This window comes from Natator depressus, chromosome 5 (assembly GCF_965152275.1).
Source record: "Natator depressus isolate rNatDep1 chromosome 5, rNatDep2.hap1, whole genome shotgun sequence".
NCBI lineage: Eukaryota > Metazoa > Chordata > Testudines > Cheloniidae > Natator > Natator depressus.
In genome coordinates this window covers 44624839-44643499 of record NC_134238.1, presented here as the reverse complement: position 1 = coordinate 44643499, position 18661 = coordinate 44624839, and the positions used below count along the sequence as shown (strand labels likewise).

General features: G+C 40.5%; 1 protein-coding gene across 1 annotated transcript in view; it reads left to right on the top strand.

Moving 5' to 3' along the window:
- SCAMP1 (secretory carrier membrane protein 1) overlaps positions 1-13528 on the top strand; it is an 83936-nt gene extending 70408 nt beyond the window's left edge. Inside the window, exons 8-9 of the mRNA XM_074952684.1 lie at positions 7263-7380; positions 9404-13528. Of these exons, the coding sequence (XP_074808785.1) occupies positions 7263-7380; positions 9404-9568 (283 nt within the window). The 3' untranslated portion in view covers positions 9569-13528. The remainder of the gene's footprint in view (positions 1-7262; positions 7381-9403) is intronic.
- Positions 13529-18661: the final 5133 nt, after the last annotated feature.

The window sequence follows — 18661 nt, the reverse complement described above, 5'->3', positions numbered from 1 at the left end:
AGGGATTCACATGAATTTATATCTACTCATGATGCATTACAAACTATGGGCACTCAACCTACTCCTGCATAACCTTCAGTGTGAGATGTGATTGATCTACTCGGCAAATTTCAATTGAAAGTATAGAAAATTATTAACACTTTGACAATTATATATGCGAGGTGAAAATATTTCATGTTAGTGTATTGCAAAATGTTGATTTTTGTCACATGCTAAACAGCTTAATCATGTCTAGAAAAAATATTGCCCATGCAAAACTGATAAAAATACATTGTCGTTTGGTAGCTTTCATCAATAAATGCCACACCTTCAATAAGGTGTTGAAATTAACTTAAACAGTAAAAACTAGTCATCGTGTTGCAGTGTTTCTAGAACTGTGCAAAAAATGACACTCATTTTTTAGTAGCATTGTTTCACCTTGTTTGCACCACGGTTTACGGCACCACAAGATAGCTCCCCATCATACCTCATCTAAATGTACATTAAAAAAGCTTGCAAATGATGTATAATGTGGGTGTGTGTAGGATGGGTACATTAAACTCCTTAAAGATGTCCCTTTTTGGAGAATTGCCATGTCTGTTGGTGATTTGGTACAATCGGGTCTACATGGATCCTTTAAATGCCTTCCTCAAACTACTTGACTGTCCTTCTACCTTTTTGAATCAGGATTAAAGATCAAGTCCATGTGTTGTAATTCACCATGAGCTAGCTGAAGGTAGACCGGGGACCTCTGCAGCCACCTGTTGGCATGTTCATGGGAAGCATGATACTTTTGAGACCCCTAGTTAAAAAGCCACCCTCTGGCATGGGATAACGTGGTTCTGACAAAGCCAATAAAAGCTCCTTTTGAGCCATCTGTAAGCTTAGTTTTCTTTAACGGAAAGCTATTTTCCCCGTGGCCCTGACTTCACTTGCAACTCGTGGGTTTTGTTGTTTTTGAGCTTCAGGTTCTAGTAATTGATTCACCTGAGACAAGTTTTTAAAAGGGTTAGGTGGTTTTCGGAATTAGCATTGATTCCTTTGCACAGATACTAAAACATTTTGACCTAATTGCATTTATTGTCATATTAATGTTCTTCCTATTCCTGCATACCGCCACAAACTCAACATTAAAAGGGCATTAAATTGGTTATTTAATTGTAACCTAAGTACAAATGTTCAATTCTTTTGACGCTGCATTTATGAAAAGGGCCATATTTAAATGGCTGTCTGATTGCATTTCATATAGCTATGATCTGGCAGATCTTCAGTTAGTTCATATCACTGCTCCTACTCGTTCAAGCAAAGCAGTTTTTGGTGCAAATTTCAAGGCAGACAAAACACGATTTGCTTAAATTTAGATTATAGGGAGAAATCCTTATTCATTCTTTGTGCTACAGAATCTGAGGTTTGTTTTCTTTTAAGAGATCTCTTTTTTTAAAGTTTTTTTGTTTTGTTTTTTGGAGGAAACATTCTTGAGGTTCTGTTGGTGGATGTAGTTTTTTCCTCTTTTTTTCTGTGGATGTATTTTATATCTCTTACCTTCCCCACATAATTTAACCCTCCACTTCCACCTTTCCGTGTTCTGGGCATTGGTCTACTTTTGTACAGTGTTGCAGTGTTTTAGCATTGTCGTTATAAGAGATTCCTAAGTGTGAGATTCCTGTGAAGATAGGATAGTTAGAAAAGGGGAAATAAAGTTTGGGTGGTACTGTATTTAGCTGGCATGCTCTATTGTGGGCAATTTTCATTTTTTGTTTAAAAATTTTTGTTGTTGTTTATCATTGACTGTATACATCACCCAAAACATGCTGGGCTCTGTATATATACATTGTTTCAATTTAAAAACTACTCTGAAAGAATGTTAACGTTGCAGAGTCAACCACTTCAGAGTTAGGAAATGCTGAAATTAAGATTGAAGATAGTTTGCTGAATTTCCCAAAAAATAGTCAGTACCTGCACCACTTTTAATATAGATGAAAATCAACATTGTGAAAAGCAGTTGAGACAATAATGCCAAACTCAGCACTGCAAAAAAGACACAGAGCAAAGACACATACCTACATACACATGTCCACAGACACACTCAAATGCATATTTTTTTTTAGCAGATCAGTGCTACTCAAGGTTGTTTGGGTGTGACAATGGTTAATTCTTCTCTGTTTGCCAGTGTTCGTGTGAGATTAATCCGTTTCCTACTGTTTCTATATTTGAGGCTGAGTTTTTTTTTCCCCTTTGGAAGTGTAAGCATTTATAACAACTTGTATATATAATATGTTACTTTTTTTGTTTGCCATTGAAGTTCTTTTAGCAGTGTGTCACTAACAGTATGGATTTGGTCATCTCATTATATATATTCTTAACCAGGAGACCTGCAAGTTTTTTCACAGTGTTGAGATTTTTTTTCAAGATAATTTTGGCTGGGGCTGGAGCCAATCTTGCAATGAAGTAAGAAGCTCCAACCCGCTGGTTAATTTAAGTCCTCTGATTGGCTGTCTTCCCCAATTTCCCACCTCCTGGGGCAGAATAATCAGTCAACTGCTACCGAGTTCTCTCCCCTCCCCCCCAAGCCATTTTCACTGGGGGGGGGGGGTGCTAAAGAGCCCAGCATCTCAGAGTGGCACCACTCCTTCTTTCCCTCCTGTGAGCATCCTGTGGAATGGTTTCTCTGCTCCTCCCCTCTGTCTCCGTGAAGCACCTTACCTAGGAAGGGGCAAAGGTGAACAAAGAGCTTCTAGAGCTGCCCCGCCTCCTAAGCCTGGAAAAGGTTGAGAAGAGTGAAGAGAACCAAGAGGTGCAGAGAGGAGGCTGGGGATGCAGAACTGATGAGGGTGTGGCTAGGGTGCTCCACCAAAGAGGTTTCTTCAGTAGGAACAAAGTTAGCTTGCCCAATAAATTTGGGGAACTGGGCAACACTAATTGTCGCACACACAGAGGATATAGGAAGGGGCAGTTAAAAAATCAAGGCAGACTCCCCCCTTTCCAAAAAAACAAAACAAAACAAAATGTTTTTTTTTTAATTCATATGATTTTTTGGCCCAAACTATATTGTGGTGGGGTTTTTGTTTAAGTCTGAATCATTATTTTTGGTCTCTTGAGGTTGATAATACTGTAGTATACAGAAGGCAGAGTTAATGTTGTATGGATATGACCTTAGTGACTGTGGTTGATTAAGGTTGGTTTGCTTGTTAGGGGAATGGACAGCATGTGTTTGTGAGTGTCTGTGGGGTGTATATTTATGATAAGGTGACATGTAGGTATGTATGTGCACTCTTTATTTCCTGACTTTTGTGATTTTGAGTTTTGCATTATATTGTCCATTACCTGGTTTTCGCTGTTCATAAAAAAATGTCTACAATTGAGATTGCAGAGACCGATGTTAACTTTAGTTTCAAATTACTTTGTTTTACCATAAGATTATCCAGTTTATTTTGGTGAGAAATTTTTTCACTTCAGTGATGCTATCTCTAATGTAGTGGTTGCATGTGAATGAGACAGCCCCTTGAAAAGCTCTCCCCTGTGTTCCATGTTTTTCAGTAGGAGTGAAGCCACAGACTCCCATGAGTTAAGGTGGCTGCCATTTCCTCAAAACCTTAGCAAGTGGAAGGGAGGCTGCTCTTGGAAAAGATACTCTCTTTCAGTGAATGCAATGGAATTAAAGCCATGCTGCCCCCAATGAGGATGACCACCCTAAGGGCTCAGTAGTTAAGAAGAAAGGCAGGAAACTGTCAGACAGAGGCTTGTTGACATTACTGGCATTTTCATCAATCCTTTGTTTCTTTAGTTATACTGCTGCAAACTAGTTTAATGCTATTCAGTAAAATAATCTGGTGTGTTGTTTTTTTTAAACATTTTATTGATCAGAGAATAAAGAACTGTCTATCTAGTGAATTTATATTCTACCATTCTTCATTAAGAGTTTAAAAAAAAGTAACATCCTGTCTAAAAATCTGAAAAGTTTTTTTTAGTCTTAAGACCTCATTTACACTACAAAGTTATGTCAACATAAGCTGCCTTGCACTGACCTAGTTGTGCATGTTTCTACACTTAAATTTTTCTCCCACCACTGTAAGTTCTCCATTATGCTGATATAGTAACACTACCTCCACGTGCAGTGTTGAGTCATGATCAATGTACTGAGGTTGATGCAGCAGAGATGTAGATAACACATTACTTGTGTCGACCCCACCAGTCCTCTAGCAGCTGTCCCACAATGCTCAACACTGACTGCTCTGGTCACAATTGTGAACTCCAGGCAGCTGTATCCATCAGGATATTTTTCTCACTGAGATCCAGTCTTGGGAGTAAACACCATTTCCCCTTCAATCTACCAAAAGCACATTCAGCTGTAATTTTGTACCTGCTGAGATGGTACTCGAATCTTTCTTGGTGCTGTCCAGGTGGCTGGTGTATTACTTCATGAGCCAGAAGAGTAAAGGGTAGGCGGGGTCCTTGGGATCACTGTTGGCATTTCTATATCGCCAGTGGTAATCCGCCAGTTGGAAAAGAAAGTCCTTGCTTGTAGCTCTCTGAACAGTCCTGTGTTCTTAAAGATGCAAACATCATGCACCTTCTCTGACCAGCCAACACTGATGTCAGTGAAGTGTCCAAGGTTATCCACCAGTGCTTGTGTAACCACAGAAAAATAGCCCTTTCTGTTGATGTACTTTGTGGCAAGGGGGTCTGGTGTCAAAATAGGGATATGTGCGTTGCTATCATGCCACCGCAGTTTGGAAATCTCATTGCTACAAATCCATCTTTTATGTCCTGCATGTTGGTGATAGTTACAGTCCTGTGCAGCAGGAGATGATTAATGGCCCTGCACACTTGCATGACTATGGCCCCACAGTGGATTTTCCAACTCCAAAATGATTTCTCACGGACAGGTAGCAGTCATAGAATATCAGGGTTGGTAGGGACCTCAGGAGGTCATCTAGTCCAACCCCCTGCTCAAAGCAGGACCAATCCCCAACTAAATCATCCCAGCCAAGGTTTTGTCAAGACTGACCTTAACTTCTAAGGAAGGAGATTCTACCACCTCCCTAGGTAACGCATTCCAGTGTTTCACCACCCTCCTAGTGAAAAAGTTTTTCCTAATATCCAACCTAAACCTCCCCCACTGCAACTTGAGACCTTTACTCCTTGTTCTGTCATCTGCTACCACTGAGAACGGTCTAGATCCATCCTCTTTCAGGTAGTTGAAAGCAGCTATCAAATCCCCCCTCATTCTTCTCTTCCGCAGACTAAACAATCCCAGTTCCCTCAGCCTCTCCTCATAAGTCATGTGTTCCAGTCCCCTAATCATTTTTGTTGCCCTCCACTGGACGTTTTCCAATTTTTCCACATCCTTCTTGTGGTGTGGGGCCCAAAACTGGACACAGTACTCCAGATGAGGCCTCGCCAATGTCGAATAGAGGGGAACGATCACGTCCCTCGATCTGCTGGCAATGCCCCTACTTATACATCCCAAAATGCCATTGGCCTTCTTGGCAACAAGGGCACACTGTTGACTCATATCCAGCTTCTCGTCCACTGTAACCCCTAGGTCCTTTTCTGCAGAACTGCTGCCGAGCCATTCGGTCCCTAGTCTGTAGCGGTGCATGGGATTCTTCCGTCCTAAGTGCAGGACTCTGCACTTGTCCTTGTTGAACCTCATCAGATTTCTTTTGGCCCAATCCTCTAATTTGTCTAGGGCCCTCTGTATCCTATCCCTACCCTCCAGCTATCTACCTCTCCTCCCAGTTCAGTGTCATCTGCAAACTTGCTGAGGGTGCAATCCACACCATCCTCCAGATCATTTATGAAGATATTGAACAAAACCAGCCCGAGGACCAACCCTTGGGGCATTCCACTTGATACCAGCTGCCAACTAGACATGGAGCCATTGATCGCTACCCGTTGAGCCCGACAATCTAGCCAACTTTCTATCCACCTTATAGTCCATTCATCCACCCCATACTTCTTTAACTTGCTGGCAAGAATACTGTGGGAGACAGTGTCAAAAGCTTTGCTAAAGTCAAGGAATAAGACATCCACTGCTTTCCCCTCATCCACAGAGCCAGTTATCTCATCATAGAAGGCAATTAGATTAGTCAGGCATGACTTGCCCTTGGTGAATCCATGCTGACTGTTCCTGATCACTTTCCTCTCCTCTAAGTGCTTCAGAATTGATTCCTTGAGGACCTGCTCCATGATTTTTCCAGGGACTGAGGTGAGGCTGACTGGCCTGTAGTTCCCAGGATCCTCCTTCTTCCCTTTTTTAAAGATGGGCACTACATTAGCCTTTTTCCAGTCATCCAGCATTGCAAGTTTCCACAGCGTGATCACCACCTGCTTCTCCACTGTCAATGCAGCTCTCGTTCTGGTGTCCCCACACTGGACTGCTTGCGTGAGCTCAGTACACAGATCCAGGAATGTGGCTTTGCGCATCCAGACATTCTGCAGCGGCTGCTCATCATCCCAAGCATGTGTTATGATGCAGTCCCACCAGTCAGTGCCCATATCTCAGGCCCAGAAGTGGCATTCCACCGTTTGCAGCTGTTCCATGAATGCCATGAACAATCTTTGAATTGGTTTGCTCTATGTCCCATAGCAGTCTGTCTTCCGGAAAATCGTCATGTTCCCCCATAGTTCTTCTTGTGGCTCTGTAAATGCCAGAGGATCATGCATCTTGTTCTTGTAGTGCTTGTGACAGTAGTGTAGAGCAGTGTAGGCTCCATGCTACTGTCGGTGATGGCGGACAGTGACAAGTTCCACGTGGGTTCGTGGGATTTTTCAAAGTAGGCATGAAAATTATGGGATAGACATGGCATTATGGGGTGGAGAAAAGTGCGTGAGGGGAACTTGGCCCCAGAGTTCCAGTCAGTCCTGCATGACACTCTTCTGTTTGCCCCCCCCATCCATTGCCAAAACTTCCCAAAAGACATTGTGCTGGACAGTGGTGAGTTGCACACTGGAAGACCTACCCCTGCTGCTCCGCACTGTGTATCGACACAAGCACTTCTGGTGAGTATGCATGCGCGCAAACAATATACTAACTGCGGCAGCTTTATGCAGATGTAACTTACATTGGCAAAAGTTTGTAGTGTAGACATGCCCTAACTTTAAGACTACATAATTTAGGAACTGAACTTCTAAAGTACTTTATAAAGCTGACCATGTTTACATTTTATAATTTTCATTAATTTTCTCAAGTCAGAACAGAACCAGAAGGTTACAAAGGTTTCTTTAAAAGGAAATATATAGTGTACCACTGTAATAAAGTTTGTCATTGTTTTCTTTAGTGGATGGATTTCATCTCTGACTGGGCTTAATGAGAGTATTCCTGTTGGCATTATGATGATAATCATAACAGCACTTTTCACAGCATCTGCTGTCATCTCACTAGTTATGTTTAAAAAGGTAAGTTGCTTTGTTTTTACTATTTCACACTTCCACTTACTCCACTGTTCCCTGATCTAGATTTTAATTTTCTGCTTTAGGGAAGTCCTCTCCTGCATCTTCACAATTGATTGATTTAGGTGATATTCCTATAGATCTCTTCCTGCTTTGCTTTACCTGTACTGACTGCATTTCTGTAATATCTTTTTGCTTGTGTTTCCACAGAGACAAAAGATACTGCCATTGTGTGTGTGTGTGTATTGTGTAAAACAAAGACACTATTTAGTCTGTGCAAACTGAAATTATCAGGGGGGGATTTGAGTGTGGGGATAGTAAAGACAGGAAGTGGTGGAGAGAGAAGAGACTGTGACAAAACCTGCCCCAGTGGAAGGACAGGACACACTGCACTGAGATGCCAGGCACTCTGGTTGTAATTTTGCAACATGGGGTGACTAATCAGACTATTAAATAAGTGGCCTGATTTTCAGACGTGCTGAGTAATTTTCATCTGTTCTTGAAGCCGTATCCCTTTGGAAGTCAGTAGGAGCTGCAGGTGCTCTGCACCCTTGAAAATCAGGCCACCTTTATTTAGCATCCTAGCTTTAGGCACCCACATTTGAAAAATTGCATTCTCAGATACTCTAGTGATAAGTGCTATAAAAATTCCTAAGAAAGATGCACTGTAGAAATATTTCCTAGATCAGGATATAGTTCAGAGAACCCAGTTCCTTCTTGTTTGCCTTCTATCCAGAAGGCATAAACTTAGACACACAAAATACCCAAATAAGATATGTGTCGTTCAGATGTATACAGGGGTGGCCTCTCTGTTATCATTCTAGTTTTCCTACCTTATCTTTAAGGGACGGTCATCTTTTGGGGATTTCAGGCATCCTTAAAGGATTCTGTCCTGCTGGTATTTGGGAAGAAGTTCAGAGGTGGCATGGCAGAGAGAGAGATCGAGTGGTTATCTTCTTCCCTTCCAAGAGCATAACCCATTCCAGTGCTATAACTTTTTAAAATGAGTTTCTCTTTCTCCTATCCTGGCACTGATCTGTCACACTCAGTTCTCTCCCACACACAGTTGGGTTCCTCAGGAATACATGATTATCTGGACATGAGCTATTTACATCTTTATTGATACGGAATAACATTTATGAGAGAAGCCAAATTAGATGGAACTTAAACCTTCATAAGCTTCACCGAAGGAAAGATGATGTTCCCTCTGTCTTCATATCTAATAGGGAATCAACAGGAGGAGGGATGGTGTTTTATAGTAACTAGAGGAATACTTAACTGATTTAGGGTGAGCAGCTGCAAATGTGGATTGGAAGGAAGAGGGAAGGTGTTGACAAGGTCAGAGCATGGATGAGACTGATTCCTTAAGCAACTCCAGGCTAGAAACATGGACTAGAGCCAGGTCCTATTTTTTTTATATAGATAGCTGGTTTCTGAGCAGTAGAAAAAAAGTTTTGCCAGTATTACCTGGGGAAGCTCAGGGGATCAATTTTTCCCCATTGCTCTCACTGCATCTCTTGGGAAGCACTCCTCTTCCATGTCAAAAGCTCCTTTCCTTCAAACAGTCAGTATGAAGTCATCTTAACCCAACTAAGCAATTTGCCTCATGCTGCCAAACCTGCTACCACAGCAGACTAAAGTATACTTTCCATAAAGAGCATTTCTTCTTCTTTTCTTTTAAAGTGTTTAATTTTGAGTGTCACTTAATGTCGAATGTTGCACTAGGTGGTTTTCTGTATTGATATATTTCCACTTTTTAATTGTTTAGGATTTTACCATTTTAATGCCAATTAAAAGGCACATAGGTGTAAAACATCAACAAATGTTTGCTGTTGATGCTGGGGACTAAAGTTCACCTGTTTGATTATCCTCCATACAGCTGCAAGCAGGCAACAGAATCAAATTTCCCCATCACTCTATTCATTTAATTTGTCTAACGACTTTTGATGTGGCACCTACAAATATAGATTAAAAAGTGTTATGATCATTCCATTAACTTTTGTTTCTCTCCTCTCCCTTCCTATCTTAGGTGCACGGCTTATACCGCACAACTGGTGCTAGTTTTGAGAAAGCTCAGCAAGAGTTTGCAACTGGTGTGATGTCCAACAAAACTGTACAAACAGCTGCAGCAAATGCAGCATCTACAGCAGCAACTAGTGCAGCTCAAAATGCTTTCAAGGGTAACCAAATTTAGTGAAATACAAAAATCACAACAGTTCTCTTTGACTATACTTTAATTTCCAGCTTATTAATTCTATTCCTAAAGACTTGCGTTCAAAATACACACAGCATGTATGTCTCTCCTTCAGCTGTGCATGGGCTAAAACAGGAAAAAAAATTCTTGTTTTATTCCTTTATATGTTTATTTATCAAAACAAAAAAACCCACAGCCAACCTTCTTTGCCCTCTTTAAAAAGTTAAATACACTCTAGATATATAATTCTCCATATTTTCTGGAGGAGCAATATTTTGGTGGAAACTTCAGCAATGGATCTGAAATTGATATGGTACTTTCTGTGATCAGTTAAATGTATTTACAGGGTTTTTTTTTAGTATTTCACTCTGGAATCTTTTTTTGTTTTAACTTAAGGAAAGCACTCTGGAGCAGTTATTTTTGTTCCTGAGAGCCTGTTTCCCTATTTCTACTGTAAGAAGTAGACTGATAGTTTGAGACTTAGATTTGGCTACTGCTGTGGCAGTTTAAGCAGCTGATGGACAGATATAAGTATGGTAGATAATGTAAATTTTTTTTTTTTTAGGGCAGTAGGTTTTTTTATATAAATCTACAAGTTTGCATGAATATTGTTGAGATATTTGGCCATGCTGAATTAGTGTTTTGGTCCAGGATTTATCTGTACCACTTATGATTATAGTGTTGGTTTGTATCCGTTGTCATGGCATACTTTCTTCTAAATCAGAAATGGCTATTGCATAGACATTCTCGCTGCCAGAATGTGTAATGCCATGTACAGTTAAGAGAAGTTAACTGATGGTTTTGATCAAAGAGCTAAATGATTATATTTGTTATTTTTAATTTCAGTTTTATGTCTTAGGAAAACACATTCTGTTATCGGGAAAAATTATCAACCTTCAGAATACTTCCATAACCAGTTGTTTGCCCCCTTTTAAATGCAGTGAAATTTTTGTGGGGGTTGTGTGTGTGGGAGGGATTGTTGGATTTTTCTTTTTTTTCAGTGTCAGTTAGTGTTTACCAGTGGTACTAAATCTATAGCTTGGTCAGTCACTCTATTTACTGCTTGTCCAAAAATCTGAATTTTTTTACAGGAATATTTTCTCTAATCAAACTTTTTAAACTGTGGCACACATACTTGAATTCTTTTTAACGCACCTCAGCCTTCATGTGTGATTTGATTCAAGCTGAATAATAAAGATTCTTAACTATTTTGAGTTGGAAAAGTGAAATATTTTTTATTTCCATTAAGAGAGAATAAAATTAAATACATTCACATTGTTGAAATGAATGCTTTCTAATAGATTAAACTGATGCTGTGATTCATGCTGGAACTTAGCATAGTCATTTTCCAAATCCTAATCAGCTCTTGCTTCAGAATCATGTTGCTGTCTATTTAAGGCCATTTGAAATTCCTAGGTAGGTTGGTTGATTGAATGATGATATATGTAGCACTTTGGACTAAGTTTAAAATCGTAAAATGCCAGTTTCAGAAAGTGAGATCACTAAGGATCTGATCCCCAAATCTTACATAAATGCTTTTACTGAAGTCAGTATGACTGCTCATATGAATAAGGGTTTGCAAGATTGAACCTTAAAATTATAAAGGCCTAGTGTATACTAGGACATTTGGTTGGTATAACTATGTTGCTCAGGGGTGTGAAAAATCCACATCCTTGAGTGATGCAGTGAAACGGACCTAATTTCCTAGTATAGACAGTGCTAGGTCAATGGGTGAATTCTCCTGTCAACCTAGCTACTGCCTTTTGGAGAGATGGAGTGCCTATGCTGACAGGAGAACCTCTCCTGAAGCAGTGCAGCTGCAGCATTTTAAGTGTAGACAAGCCCAGAGAGGGCCTCATGTCCAGAATGTGGCTTGGTTTTGATAGAGGAATTCTTCTCACTTCAATTTATGGATATTGTAAAATAAGACCATTTTTAAAAATACCCGTCGTCAACTTAATACCTGGAGCAGCGTAGCACTTGCATATGTAAGTCCCTGTAAATAAATTACAAGTACAACTTAAATTCGTAATTTAACTTCTCGAAATCCCATTTTGGTAGTGAAGATAAATATGGTAAAAACATATTATATGATGATCTATACTGAAGTTGTTGTTCATAATTATATTGTCTCCAGATAGAATTCTCTTCACTATGAAGTAAACAATGCAATTGAAATAACAGTAACAGGGACATTCTAAAGCTTTTCCCCAGCACTTTTTGAAAGTCAGTAGAGGAGGTTTAATTTTTTTTAAAATTTGTTTAATCTTTAATGTTCCACCTGAACTTTTATTTTACAGTTTGCGTTGTGATCTGCTAACACGTTTCAGGCCTCTCTAGATTCAAGTCCTATTTTAGTGAGTTGTCTTAACCAAATATAAAAATTGTACCAAGGACTTCCTTTAAGGGTGGATCTTTAGCCTGAATTAAGCTTTTTTCTTTTTCTCATGGAGTATCAGAGACATCATCCTCACAGTTAAATGTATTGTCATACTGTAGAATAGTAGATTACCAGCATGTGATATTATTAAAAAGCAGCTGGAAACTGACAGGCACATGCCTAGTTACATTCTTACAGAATATAATACATATGGTTGTTTCCTTTTTACCATGTTTACCTCTGCACTCAAAAATGCATGATGGTACAAAATTAATATATATGAATATTTGATCCAAAGGAAAAATATTCTCATTTTAGATTTGAGAACTGAAGGCTGATGTTCGTTAAAATATTTTTACTTAACTAACAGGTATTGGTCTATCAGTTAACATAATATGCACCCCACTTAATTTGTCATTTTGTTGTATTGTGGCAAATTTGGTTGAAAGTATGAAGTTTAAACACTGGAATGTCAATAGTCAGTGATCTGTAATTTAGGATTTGGATTTATTTATCCGAGGGATGTTTGTATATTTTGTAAATTACTAACAATGCTCTGCCATCCTAGTGAATGTCATGGTTCTGTAGAAACACACTCATTCTGTCCCACTGCTGTTGCATGTCTGAGTAGTTCACAAGTTTTGTATATTTATTGTATTAACACAAGGTTAGAGAATAAAAATACTGTTTGCTCAGAATAGTTTTAAACATAGGGATTTTTTTTAAAGGTCAGGTAAACATGCAGGAAGGCTGCTCTGTATAAAAATGTCATTTGGTTTTTACAATCTGTATATAAATTCTGTAATCTGCTGAAATGGGAAAGTAAGCTGTCCACTATCAGAATAACAAATTAGTATGACTAGACTTGGGCTACTAAAATAGTATGAAGGAAAACTTCAGCAGCGCTTGCAGCACTTTGTATGTGTGCTAGACATTGAAAGTTTAAAAACAAAACCAAATCTCTCTCTCTCTCAAAAAAAGGTGTTTTGTCAGTACGTAATGAAACTACAAGTATTAAACCTTACCTAGGATTTTACTGGAAGTAAAATGAAACTTCTGAAAATAATATTGGTTTTGCTACTGTTTATTTTTCTGTTTTCTGATTTGACGCTTCTGTATCAATATTTTGTTCTGCTGTTTCTGTTCTAGTGTTACGGTATAACATTGCTGTCTACTGCTGTTTCATATAATTAGTATGTCGAGTATGTTACTGGATTTATTACCCTCTTATATTAAGGGTTTGTAAACAGCTAACTTGACAGTTGATGTAGACCATTGTACTGTAATAGTGTTTTGCAAATGCACAGTACAGTGATTCTCTTGTTCTGATATGTAGCCAGTATTTTTTCTAGGCAGTTTTCCAATCAGAAGTGACTTGTTCAAGACAGTTGCACACCTAACAGTAGTGAAATTATCTATCACCAATTTTCCCTGTTTTCCTCTTCCTTTGTTACTCTGTATTTAGACGTTTTGGCAGCAGATTAACTTCTTTAAAGGGGCACATTCAACTCTAAAAAGTTTTGGGTATACTGTACAACAAGTAATATTTAAAATGGCTAAAATAAAAAGCAAAAAAACCCCACTGTTGTGTATAGTCAGTTATGATATAGCTGCACTTCCTTGCTCATGATTAGAATGATTACGTAACTGTCATGCATTGCTCCTGAGGAGATTGTATGCTCCCCAGGCTCTGCCCATGGAGGCTTACCAGGAAAAAAATGGCAGCAGAAAGGCAGAGAATTAGGGAGGGGAAAGAAAGGTGAGCGCTTTCTAAGACCCTTAGAAACAAATATCAGCAGGGAGGCAGAAAAACACTTACAAAACTTTACATGGTGTCAAGTATCAGAGGGGTAGCTGTGTTAGTCTGTATCCACAAAAACGAGGAGTCTGGTGGCACCTTTAAAGGCTAACAGAATTTTTTGGGCATAAGCTTTCATGGGTAAAAAACCCACTTCTTCAGATGCATGGTTTACATGGTTTGACTTTTAAAAAATTGTAAGGGATGTTTTGTCAGGAAACCTGGAGTTTCAGAAATAAATACAGATGGACAGTTTCCCTTTAAAGCTATATCCTCCTTGGGAAGGAATTCTATGGCTATATTCAGTGTCGTCTTTTCCTAGGAAACCATGTAAAAACACACATTCTCTCTGCCTGTGTCTGTCTGTCATAAAGAGGTATTAGCTGTAACATTTTTTTCTGGAGAGGCAGAAACAACCAGATTTTTAACTGCACATTATCTATGTGTGTAGGCTAGATTTGCAAATGGTGCTGTATTTGCCTCCATTTTTATTTTGTTTGAAAATTTTCTTAGTACATCTGTCAGCTCAGTGATTGCTGTGGTTGAGCACTATGGTGGTGAAATAAAACATGGTTTCAGTTATCAATCAGGTTTGTTTTCCTATTGTTAGATCTAATTCTTCCTAGGATTTTGCTCATCTTTGTAGCAGTTAAAGGATGATTTTTAAAAAAAAGTTAAGCCTTCATTCAGTTTTCATTATTATAAATGCTGTTCAGAAGAATAAGGTCAAAATAATTCCATACTATTTGTTTATTGCTGGCAATCCATGTAGACATGTATTCTTGTTGGAAATGTTTAACTGTCTGCTTTAAAAAAAATAGTAGTCAATTCTCAAGACATTTATTGGGGCTGGGGGGTCTGTCTTATGGGAGTCTAATATGTGTTTTACTCTTCAGTGTACCAGTCCTAGCTGGCTTGGTAAGGTGAACAGAAAACATTCCACTCACAAATCAAGCACCGGGCAGAATGGAACAGATATAATTGAGATACATCTGTCGAATGTTTCCCTCCAACAAGTAAAGAAGAAAATTAAATTTCAATAATAAATAAAACATAATTAGCTTTTGTGAGGGTTTCTGCTCTGGAGAAAAATGAGATGAATTTACAAAGGAAACAGTACATATCTTTTACTTCAGTAGTGGGATAATAGCTTAGCTATGTATTGTTTGTATTGTATGTACTGTTCAGGAAGGACAGGCAGGGCAGAAAAGGTGGGGGAGTAGCACTGTATGTAAGGGAGCAGTATGACTGCTCAGAGCTCCGGTACGAAACTGTGGAAAAACCTGAGTGTCTCTGGATTAAGTTTAGAAGTGTGTGCAACAAGAGTGATGTAGTGGTGGGAGTCTGCTATAGACCACCGGACCAGGGGGATGAGGTGGATGAGGCTTTCTTCCGGCAACTCACGGAAGCTACTAGATCGCATGCCCTGATTCTCATGGGTGACTTTAATTTTCCTGATATCTGCTGGGAGAGCAATACAGCGGTGCATAGACAATCCAGGAAGTTTTTGGAAAGCGTAGGGGACAATTTTCTGGCGCAAGTGGTAGGGGAGCCAACTAGGGGGGGCGCTTTTCTTGACCTGCTGCTCACAAACGGGGTAGAATTAGTGGGGGAAGCAAAAGTGGATGGGAATCTGGGAGGCAGTGACCATGAGTTGGTTGAGTTCAGGATCCTGACGCAGGGAAGAAAGGTAAGCAGCAGGATACAGACCCTGGACTTCAGGAAAGCAGACTTCGACTCCCTCAGGGAACGGATGGGTAGGATCCCCTGGGGGACTATCATGAAGGGGAAGGGAGTCCAGGAGAGCTGGCTGTATTTCAAGGAATCCCTGTTGAGGTTACAGGGACAAACCATCCCGATGAGTCGAAAGAATAGTAAACATGGCAAGCGACCAGCTTGGCTTAATGGTGAAATCCTAGCGGATCTTAAACATAAAAAAGAAGCTTACAAGAAGTGGAAGGTTGGACATATGACCAGGGAAGAGTATAAAAATATTGCTCGGGCATGTAGGAAAGATATAAGGAGGGCCAAATCGCACCTGGAGCTGCAGCTAGCAAGAGATGTCAAGAGTAACAAGAAGGGTTTCTTCAGGTATGTTGGCAACAAGAAGAAAGCCAAGGAAAGTGTGGGCCCCTTACTGAATGAGGGAGGCAACCTAGTGACAGAGGATGTGGAAAAAGCTAATGTACTCAATGCTTTTTTTGCCTCTGTTTTCACTAACAAGGTCAGCTCCCGGACTGCTGCGCTGGGCATCACAGAATGGGGAAGAGATGGCCAGCCCTCTGTGGAGATAGAGGTGGTTAGGGACTATTTAGAAAAGCTGGACGTGCACAAGTCCATGGGGCCGGACGAGTTACATCCGAGAGTGCTGAAGGAATTGGCGGCTGTGATTGCAGAGCCCTTGGCCATTATCTTTGAAAACTCGTGGCGAACGGGGGAAGTCCCGGATGACTGGAAAAAGGCTAATGTAGTGCCAATCTTTAAAAAAGGGAAGAAGGAGGATCCTGGGAACTACAGGCCAGTCAGCCTCACCTCAGTCCCTGGAAAAATCATGGAGCAGGTCCTCAAAGAATCAATCCTGAAGCACTTACATGAGAGGAAAGTGATCAGGAACAGTCAGCATGGATTCACCAAGGGAAGGTCATGCCTGACTAATCTAATCGCCTTTTATGATGAGATTATTGGTTCTGTAGATGAAGGGAAAGCAGTGGATGTATTGTTTCTTGACTTTAGCAAAGCTTTTGACACGGTCTCCCACAGTATTCTTGTCAGCAAGTTAAGGAAGTATGGGCTAGATGAATGCACTATAAGGTGGGTAGAAAGCTGGCTAGATTGTCGGGCTCAACGGGTAGTGATAAATGGCTCCATGTCTAGTTGGCAGCCGGTGTCAAGTGGAGTGCCCCAGGGGTCGGTCCTGGGGCCGGTTTTGTTCAATATCTTCATAAATGATCTGGAGGATGGTGTGGATTGCACTCTCAGCAAATTTGCGGATGATACTAAACTGGGAGGAGTGGTAGATACGCTGGAGGGGAGGGATAGGATACAGAAGGACCTAGACAAATTGGAGGATTGGGCCAAAAGAAATCTGATGAGGTTCAATAAGGATAAGTGCAGGGTCCTGCACTTAGGATGGAAGAATCCAATGCACCGCTACAGACTAGGGACCGAATGGCTAGGCAGCAGTTCTGCGGAAAAGGACCTAGGGGTGACAGTGGACGAGAAGCTGGATATGAGTCAACAGTGTGCCCTTGTTGCCAAGAAGGCCAATGGCATTTTGGGATGTATAAGTAGGGGCATAGCGAGCAGATCGAGGGATGTGATCGTTCCCCTCTATTCGACACTGGTGAGGCCTCATCTGGAGTACTGTGTCCAGTTTTGGGCCCCACACTACAAGAAGGATGTGGATAAATTGGAGAGAGTCCAGCGAAGGGCAACAAAAATGATTAGGGGTCTAGAGCACATGACTTATGAAGAGAGGCTGAGGGAGCTGGGATTGTTTAGTCTGCAGAAGAGAAGAATGAGGGGGGATTTGATAGCTGCTTTCAACTACCTGAAAGGGGGTTCCAAAGAGGATGGCTCTAGACTGTTCTCAATGGTAGCAGATGACAGAACGAGGAGTAATGGTCTCAAGTTGCAATGGGGGAGGTTTAGATTGGATATTAGGAAAAACTTTTTCACTAAGAGGGTGGTGAAACACTGGAATGCGTTACCTAGGGAGGTGGTAGAATCTCCTTCCTTAGAGGTTTTTAAGGTCAGGCTTGACAAAGCCCTGGCTGGGATGATTTAACTGGGAATTGGTCCTGCTTTGAGCAGGGGGTTGGACTAGATGACCTTCTGGGGTCCCTTCCAACCCTGATATTCTATTGGCACTAAAATGGAAATCACGACACATTTCTGAGAAATATTTGAAGTCTAGGGAAGAATAGCTCTGCAAGCATTCAATTTTGTTCCAAAATAACTGTTTCCAAGGCCAATTCTTAACAGAAGCATAGACAGTTACTAGCTAAAACTTTTTCACATTTTCATTAGTCATATAGTATGTCCTCAGGTAATGACCAGGTATGGTAAAGTGTTCATTATACTACCTTAACCTTGTTACTGTATGTTATAACACCACCTCTTGAAGCAAAAGCAAGGAATTCATGTACATGACAGGGCAAGAGCAGTTTCTGTATGTTTGTGCTGGCTTCTGCCTATGGGCTGTCTATGCATAATAATGTTTGTTAGTTAAGGAAACTTTCACATCCTGAATTGGGAAATAAGATGCAAATTTTTGATATTGAAGTTGGATATTGTGCTAGAAAAAGGTGCTGGAGCGACTGACCATAGAGCCTTTTGCTAGAACAGAGTTGGACTATAGCTTCTGTACTGTCTTAGCTTAAGGGCACAAGGCCAACACAGTGGTGTCTGTCCCTGGGCTGCAGGGAGCACTTCTCTGGATTAGCAGGTTTTACTGCCAGAGCTGGGTGGATAGAGATATATCAGTTATGGTGATCAGCTGGCTCAGAACACTTTAGGCATCTGTGAATTTGCCACGGTTGCTCTTGGAATCCTCAGAGTCTGGCAGTTGCAAAGTGTGTGAATTTTGAGCCTTGCTGCAGAAGCTGCTAAGAAGGTACATAAATAAAATTGACACCAGCCTAGTGAAGTGAATATGAATTACCTGTGCATTGGCCAGCTTCTCAGACACACTTTACCTGCAGTTGTCATTCTTGGCCCATCCCTGGGAACTTTTTATAGTATTGGTGAAGGGCTGTTGGCTCCATGGCATGTCTTTTTGATGTTTCTCAGGGAAGAATTAGACAATGGGGGTATGTATGATTCTTGGTTCAAAATAGAAGGAAGTGGTGTTACATCTTTTCATTTCAATTACATGTTCTGGAATTGGCTGGGCTGGCATGGCTTTTTCTCTGCT